This window comes from Notechis scutatus, chromosome Z (genome assembly GCF_049901735.1).
Source record: "Notechis scutatus isolate UNSWTSFEM ecotype Mainland chromosome Z, rNotScu1.2, whole genome shotgun sequence".
NCBI classification, from domain to species: domain Eukaryota; kingdom Metazoa; phylum Chordata; class Lepidosauria; order Squamata; family Elapidae; genus Notechis; species Notechis scutatus.
The window spans coordinates 107,078,104-107,087,410 of record NC_142025.1 but is presented as its reverse complement, the minus strand read 5'-3'; the positions used below and the strand labels follow the sequence as shown (position 1 = coordinate 107,087,410).

At 33.2% G+C, this 9,307-nt stretch overlaps 1 protein-coding gene across 1 annotated transcript; it reads left to right on the top strand.

Moving 5' to 3' along the window:
- Positions 1-8,086: 8,086 nt before the first annotated feature.
- Positions 8,087-9,016, top strand: LOC113424044 (olfactory receptor 2G3-like). The gene has a single exon (XM_026685648.1). The coding sequence runs from the start codon at positions 8,087-8,089 to the stop codon at positions 9,014-9,016; it is 930 nt and encodes a 309-aa protein (XP_026541433.1).
- The last annotated feature ends 291 nt before the right edge of the window (positions 9,017-9,307 follow it).

The following is a 9,307-nucleotide window of genomic DNA, read 5'->3' as shown; positions in this document are numbered from 1 at the left end:
TTTGCGACTCTGCGCGATCCCTGCTGCGCTGCTCGACCCCCAGTGCTCCGATCCGGACGGGTTCGGAGCTAGGCTACCCTGTAGGGGTAGCTGAAGATATGGGGGATCCGGGAAGGGGTTTGGAGGGTGTTGCAGACCCTCCCGGCCGGCAGAACCCCCCTTTCCCAAGACGATTACAGCAGCGGTCTGAATGGCATGCCCACAAAGAAGCTGGCAGCCGGGTAAGAATGCACAGGGAGGAAGTGGAGAAAGCTTTTGAAAGAGAAAGTTTTTCTTGGTTCCCGGACTCTAAGATATACTTAACAAAACTCCTGGAAATTATGGCTTTCTGAATGATACCTTCTAGAAGAGAAAATAAGCGGCAGCTTGGTGGTGCTGAAAGGAAAGTTTACTCTCCTCTACGGATTTAATAAGTGGATATTAAGAAACCTATTTTTTTAAGGTAAAAACTGGCTTTAAGTGGTAAGTGAGAAGGAGAGGACTAAAAAAATATTTGTGTGCTAAGACTGTTGGAGGAGATGCCTTAAGGATTTGAAGACTGAAATATATTGCAATGAGACTTTAAGAAACAGATTTGTACTTTCTTTTTTTCTGATTGATACTACCCCAGGAAGAGAAAGTGAGAACTTTGCCTTGGCTTGGACTGATTGATAACTTTGGGACTGTTCTATTTTTTTTTTTTTTTTTTTTTGAAATATCTTGGTTGTTGTAGGAAGAAAGAAGGGGAAAAGAAAAGAAAAGAAGATTTATAATGGCTTTTTCTGTTGAGGAACTGAGAAAAGAATATGAGCAAACAAAAAAAATGGTGGAGATGTTGTGAGGGAAGCCTTCCTTTTCTTAGAAATGGCGCTTGCTAACTATCAACAAACATTACAGCAGATGAAGACAGCAGAAGAAGAAGAAGGAGAGGAAGAAGCCATCTTTAATGAATTTCAGAATTTAACCAAGAAAGAAGGAAGAGGGAAAGGAAGAGAAATGAAGGACTTAAGATCTAAAAAAAACATTTAAGAAGGGGAAAAATAAGGTGCAAAATCAACATAATGATAGTAAACAAAAGGGAAAAGGAACACAACAGAGAAGGGAAGCCAGTAAGGCAGAGGCTAGAAGAAGGGGGGGTAGAAAGGTTTGGTGAGGGAAGAAAGGAAGGGAAATGGTAGAGAAAAGCTACAAATTAGGGATAAAAGGGTAAAGTAAATTAGGGATAAAGGGTAAAGTATGAAATTAGGGATAAAGGGTAAAGTATAAATTTTTTAAAAAAGGTTTTGCAAAGTACATAAGATGATATTGTAGTATTGTATTAGAAATAGAAAATTAAAATGGTTTAAGAGTTGATAAGAGATTAAAATGTTGAAATGTTTAGTAATGATTGATTTTAAATTTAATAATATTAAAGGGAAGGTTTAGAATATTGAGTTTTAATTAAAGAGTTTAATAAGATTATGATATTGATGTTATTATAAAATTTTTATTATAGCATTTGTTTTTGGAAAAGACAATGGGAATGTTATAAGATTCAACATTTAGATTTACTGTTTAACTATGTATTTAATTATTTTGGATTTACTATTTAGATAGAATGTACCAAGCAGAATCGGATTGGGTACTGGGTGTTATTTTAAATGTTAATTTGATTAATTTAGAGGGGAGACAGAAAGGCATCATACTCTGATTAGTGATTTCAGGAGAAATTTTCTTTTTTCTTTTTATTTTATTATAAGGGACAATAAAGAATGGACAAAAGATACAAATGTAATGATTCAAATTAAGATGGATTAATTAAGATAGAATTAAGAAGAGTGAAATGTGTGGAGAAGTTAATATAGAAGACTTAGAATGGTAGATAAAATAAGTAATGATATGTAAGATGAGCATGAATATAATTGAAGTTCATGAAGAGAGAGATATCTGGGGCCAAGTTACTTTCCTAAAATATTTTTTTTTGTTTTTCTTTTATGTTATATGTGTTGTGTGTTTATGTTTCTGGGAGAATTAGTGGAACCTTGCAGAAGTATAGAATGGGAATGATAGTGGTCAAGTCAGAAAGAAATAGATGAAACAATAATAATGAAACTGAATAAGAGTAAAGAGAGGTAAAGAGAAACTGAATAAGAGGTTTTTGTATGCTTATATGGAAATGGTTTAAAATAGAATTAAGGTTTTATCTGACTTGTTAAATTTATAATGGAAAAAGGTTTAAGTATGTAATGGTTAATGATGATTTGTTTGTTTTTGAAAAAATTAATAAAACTTGTTTTTTTAAAAAAAGAAAGAAAGAAAGACACCAGGCTGGTTCTATCTCAGGTGAGCTGCCCCGATCACGAGCTCGGGAAGCTCTTTTATTAAAACTACATAGTGATACGTCACAAGCGGTGAACTCTATCCAATCATCATGTTACATGAGTAGGAATGTTAGTGGACACATAGTAGCATCAAATCACAGTGTTAGATGGTCAGTTTAGAAGGTACAAAGTAGCAAATCAGCGCCTGCAGTTCAGTTAGTAACCCATGGTGACGTGTTGCTGATTGATGTTCTTTGTTCCTGGTACATGTTTTCAGCCTACGTGAGGCCTGACATGTACCGAAACTGTTGAAGCTGATTTATTACTGCAGTTATTGGATAAGAAAATGCTTCAATAGTCGATAACCAGACTGGAATTTTTAAATTGCATTGTCTTTTAGTCTTCTCCCAGTTTAATAACAAAGCCTCACGTATATAATGTCTTCTAAAATACCCCTGTGTTTTAATTCCCTTGTACCATAGGAAGGCATGCCAACCCAACAACAAATCATGTCCTATTAATGTCAATAATCTAGTATTTCTTAGTGTTATCCATTCCTTAACCCATATCAGGTTTGTTGTTTGTTAATATAACTCCCAGTTAGGCAGGCCAAATCCTCCTCTTATTCTGGCATCTTGCCACAGTTTTAATTTTATTCTCACTTTCTTTCCCTGCCATATATACTTTAACACTATTTTATTTAGATCTTCAAAGTAATCTTTCCCTAGCCTAATTGGAATTGTCTGAAACAGATATAAAATTCTAGGTAATATATTCATCTTAATTGTTGATATTCTCCCTATTAGTGATAATTGTAAATTTTCCCATTTTGCCAAATCTGTTGCAATCTGTTGTTTCAGTTTAAGATAGTTATTCTCTTTAAGTGTACTACATCTTGCTGTCAAATGTATCCCCAAGTACTTAATTTTAATTTTATTTGTGACCTGGATCTTCAAAACATCTGCCAGTTCTTCCTTTTGTCTTACTAATATATTCTTTGTCAAGATCTTCATTTTATCTTTATTTATTTTCAAACCAGCTACTTTTCCATATGCCTCTATCTTTTCTATCAATTTAAATGCTGTTTCTAATGGATCCTCTAAAATAAAAACCAGGTCATCTGCAAATGCTTGCAATTTAAATTCTTCCTTTTTAATTTTCATCCCTTTTATATCTTTTTCTTCTCTAATATTTCTAGTTAACACTTCCAAAGTTAACAGAAACAACAGAGGTGACAATGGGCAGCCTTGTCTTGTCCCTTTCCTTATATCAATACAGTCTGCCAATTCTCCCTCTATCATTACCTTTGCTGTTTGTTTATGATATATAGCTTCTATGGCTTGAGTAAATTTCTTACCAAAGCCCATCTGCTCCAGCTGTAATAACATGAATCACCAGTTCACATTGTCGAAGGCTTACTGTGCATTTAAAAATATCAAAGCCATTTGTTTTCAGGATGTGCTTCATAGTATTCCAAAGTGTCCAGAATTATTCTCATATTATCTTTAATTTGTCTCTTTGGCAGAAACCAATTTTGATCAGAATGAATAAAGTTATTCAAATATTTTTAAGTCTTTCTGCCAATATTGAAACAAAAATTTTATAGTCTGTGTTTAGCAAGGAAATAGGTCTATAATTCTTAATTTGTTGTGGGTCGGCATCCTCCTTTGGAACAAGTGTGAAATATGCTTCTGAACACAAATTGGGTATCCTCTTCTTTAACATGACTTCGTTCATAACTTCTAACAATGGAAGATTCAATGATTCCTATAATGTCTTATAAAATTCTGCCAGAAGTCCATCCGAACCTGGAGCCTTTCCATTGTTTGTTTCTTAAGTGCCTCAGTTAACTCCATCATCGTTATATTACTTTCTAACATCATTTCAGTCTCTTTAGGTATCTGGGGTAGGTTGGCATTTTGCAAATATTGTTTAACTCTTTCATCATCTATATTCTCTTGTTCATACCATTTTCCATAGTAGTCTCGTATAATTTTTTTCTTCTCTCTGTTTCCATAGCAAACTTGACCTTGATCATCTATTAGTTGCATTATTTTTTCTTGATTCTCTCTCCTTTCTCAAATTATATGCTAACCATCTACCTGGTTTATTTGCGTCTTCGAAATAGTTCTGTTTTGCACCCCTAATTTTTTGTGCTAGTTCTTCTTTTTCCATTAATCCCATTTTGTGTTTAATTGTGTCCATTTTTAATTTAATGTCCTTTGATAATAAATTTTATAAATGTTCTAAAGATCTTCCCCACAGAGCAAATTTGTAATGAGGGGAGCAAGATAAAAAAAATGCTTTCTTCCCATCACTGCACATCTTCCTAGTTCCACATCTGATCTTTGCAATTAGAGCTGAAAGTTTGCTGAAAACACAAATTATATCCAATAACTGCAGTCCTTATAAAAGCTTTAAATTAATACAATGAAACAGATAGGACTATGATATATTCCTGTGAGAGAATCAGTTTAATGTAACATTAAGGCATCAAGATAGAAATGAGGAGACTATGAGTTCTAGTTCCATGTTAAGTACAAAGCCAGTTGGGTGACCTCTAGCAGTCATTCTCTTTCAACCCTTAAGAGGAGGCAAGGACAAACAACTTCTGAAATTTTGCCCCCTCCATTGGGATTTTTATTGCTTCGACCCCTTTAGCATGCATCTTTCTGTCATATAGTTATATCATTTCAGCTATTTTAAGTATGCATTCCTAAAAAGGAAGACAAAAAGCCTTCTCCACATGTTCCTCCCATCTCACACTGGTCCTTCTATAATATGGAAGTGCTTTTCTCACTTACTTGAGTTTAGATTCTAGTTATTCTTCAGATCAGGCTAATTTTATTTCAGTAGTATATTGTATCTTAACTCCACTTTTAAATCCTATCATATATACATTACGCAATAAAGATGTAAAAGATGCCTGGAAAAGTACAATTAAAGACGTTATGTTAGAAGATTTAGATAGATAATTTGATAACTTGTTTGATTCTGTTTTACATACTCGTCTGTCCACCTGAACATAATTCATGCTTCTTCTTTAACAGTTTTTTGCTGCTTTCTCCAAGGCCATCTCCACGGCTCCCTACAACTCTTTAAATAACTGGAAAACTTGTGTTGAATCTCAGAATAAAATTTGAGAGAAATGGAAATATGGACTTTCCTTGAATATCTTCATATTTAAATGGTTATCAAGGCACCATCGGGTGATACTATACCCTGTGTTTGTAATTGATAATTCACATGCAGTCATCCCTCACCAAATTAAATATACACAAATCTCTTCTAAAACTGGAGGGATTCTTTGGTTAACATGAATTGGCTTCATATCTTCAATGAAATTCTTAAATGACTAAGAATCAACTAAATATAAAATCTTAAGCAGCTTTATATTTCATAGGCTACAGTTTTCAATTATAAATTCCATTGGTATGTGCTAATAATGGAAAAATCAACAAGATGACAAGGAATGTTATGTGATCATATAACCAAGAAATAAAACTTTCAAACCTCAATTTCTGAAAACGTGTCTTGTTTCATTATCAATTTTGGGAGGGAATCCTCAATTTATGATGATGGAGATGTCTCTTCTATGCTAGGGTTAATAGATTATTTTAAATCTATTAATAATTTAATAATTAATCTAATTATTATAATAATAATTAGATAATATATATCTAATTATAATCTAATTATCTAAATCTAATTAATAATTTATGGCACACTGATCAATTTTCAGGAAGATGGTTTACAATATATTTAAAATGCAGTAAAGGAGATACTCAAAATATTTTCACTGGATGGATTTTTTACATCTACAGTAAAGTTCTGAATCAATAATTTTCTCCCATAAAACAAGGTTTCTAAGCATTGATTTGCTGCAGATTCTTGGGCTAAAGCAAGTCTCAGGAGAATCTGCTCTCATGTCTAAATGATTGCTAAAGCAGTCAGATGTTCCTCACTATAAGTAGTTTTCTCATTGACTCCTACCACTGTCACCACCCAAATGTGTAGAAATAAATTCTTTTTTGCATAGTTTCACAGAATGTTCTACTTTGTTTAACCTAGAGATTCAAATTAATTGTTCTTTAATGCTAGGTAACCCTAAGGAATTAAAAAGTTAATAGGCTTGGAAAATCTCAAGGGAAATTGTTTGAATACTTCAGAGAAAGTAAGAGTTTCTCCTTGTTAGATTTTCATTTTAATCTAGTTCTTTCTCTGAAACATATTTCATTTCCAGAACCTGGTGAAGATGCAGACTTGTACAATTATTTCTGTGCTGTTGTTCATAGATAGATAGGTATGTATGTATGTAGGTAGGTAGGTAGGTAGGTAGGTAGGTAGGTAGGTAGGTAGGAAGGTAGAAAGATGACTTACAACTGCAGTTAGCATTCTAAATGGTTAGAACAAAAGGTAAGTGGAACTTAGAACTGCATATGGTTGTATGAACGAAAAGCCAATTACAGCCACAAATTAACAAAAAAATAAAAATAAATTAATGAACTCATGAAACTAATGAACTAATGAAAATGTTTGATTTATGCCATGTAATTTTATTTTCTAAAATAATGTTGAAAACTTTGAATTATAAATTTTTACCAAATCCTTAAGTATGGGATAACATTTTCAAAGAAAAACTGTAACTTATAGTTTACATTACTTAGCCAAATCCATATTATATCATTTTAAAGCATTCATTCAGCATATATCATCAGGATTCTTCAAATTAATCATTTTATTTTTAGTTGCAAGCACTAAGAAATTTTTATTTTAAAAAATATATACCTGTTTTTCATCATACCTATGTATTTGCTAAGAGAAATAATGGCTAAGGAATTTGCTAAATGATGAGTGAATACAATTAGTTTAAATATTTTAATTATTTCCCTTTGGAAGTCTAAGAAAAAATCATTATAAGAAAGTCTAAGAAAACAGTCATTATAATTTCAAGATTCTAGAGAAAATATGAAGTATTAACATAATAAATTAGTCAAAGGCATGTTTATTGCCATACTTATTTTGTAACTGTAACTGCAGTAATGAGTAGCAACAGCAATAGCTCTATGACCCAGCTCTATGACTATTTTTTCTTATCTTGAGAAATTAGATTGATAATCTAAAGCCTCATACATCATCATAAAGAAAGGTTCTATTCCAAAGTTTTAAATTAATTCAACTGAGAATCTAAATTATATACAAGGGGCTTCTTGACACGTATTCTATAATACCCATCACTAACCATAAATTGTATGAGAAAGGAAGCATGCATATTAAATATCTTTCACATATAACCCATCAGGTACTTAATCTATAAACCTTTAAATTGCTTAGCCATATTTTATCTTTTTATTGATTGCCAATGGGAAGGTACTACCTATTATTTAATGCTTAAAATACCTTTAATGATATAAAATCATAGGAAAATGCATGCATTTATGCAGAAAATAAGCCAAAGATACATTTGTCTTGGTACAAAAATGAAAAAAGAAACTTCTCTTTGCTGAGAAGTCAAATCTGTAAAGAATGAGGTTTAAATTATATTAAGCATGATTGGCAAATAGTGTTCTTGTTGACGTATCTGTATGAGTATTTATTCTGTATTATGATTCATTCATATTATGCTGGGTACTTGTATTAAAGTTTCTGGTTAGTTTTAGGCCTCTGATTACATACCAGAACAAAACTATATAATCCAGAGAGCGATTAAGATAAAAAGGGAAAATAATATTTCTTTGTCAGCTAAAGTATTGAAGATAAATCAATTTTTTTTATGATTATCATATAGGTGAAGCTTGGTGGGTGAAATGTGGACTCAGAATGAGACTTCAGTGAATGGATTCATTCTTCTAGGCTTTACCAGTCATCCCATATTACAGCCACTCCTTTTTATGATATTTTTCACTATGTCTCTTATCACTGTTCTTGGAAACAGCTTGATCATCTTCTTGGTCTGGATCAACTCCCGTCTCCACACAGTAATGTATCTTTTCATTGGTAACTTATCTTTGCTGGATATATTTTTCACACTGATCATTATCCCTCAAATGCTAGCCCACATGGCTTCTGAAACTAAGATGATCTCTTACAACAGATGCATGGCCCAAATGAACTTAACCCTCTCCTGTGGGATAACAGAATGTTTCATCTTAGCTCTTATGGCATATGACCGTTATGTGGCCATTTGCTGGCCACTGCGATATCCCATCATCATGAGAATGCCATTGTGTGTACAGATGGCTGGGATATGCTGGTTTGGAGGCTTTTTCAATGCTGCAGCACTTACAGTTTGCACAGTAAATTTTCCCTTCTGTGGACCTTATGAAATCAACCATTTCTTTTGTGAAGCACCAGCTGTGCTTCAACTAGCTTGCCTGGATACCTATATGATAAAGGTCTTAATCTTCGCTCTGAGTGTAATTGTCCTTATGCTGCCTCTTGGCTTTATAGTGCTCTCCTACCTCCATATTGCCAGGGTGGTTTTCAATATGAATTCAACTGAAGGGCAACAACGAGCTTTCTCTACTTGTGCCACACATCTCACCATTGTTGTGTTGTTCTACAGCACCATCTGCTTCACATACTTGCAGCCTCAATCTGATCTCTCTGCAGATCAAGAGAAGAAAGCTGCAGTCTTCTATTCTTTGGTCTCTCCTATGTTGAACCCTGTCATCTACAGCCTGAGGAACAAAGATGTTAAAGAGGCCTTTGTTAAAGTAATGGGGAAAGTGAATTAAATCTTATTTTTGGGACTATGAAAATGCATACTTTGTGTATGAATCCACTTAATTTGTGAAACTTATCCTTTTCTGACTCTGTGCTCTTGCAAATAAATTGTGCAAGTATTCTTTTAAAAAGACTATTCTATATATTCTTCATTCCTAAAGCTCTATAGGACTATTTAACTGACATACTTGGTACAGAAGCAGTTGCCTTCTAAATTGCTATACAGGTAGTCCTCAAGTTACGAGCCTGCCCATTCCATTCATAACCCAAGGATTCATAGAAGTGAATCTCATGGGATTGAA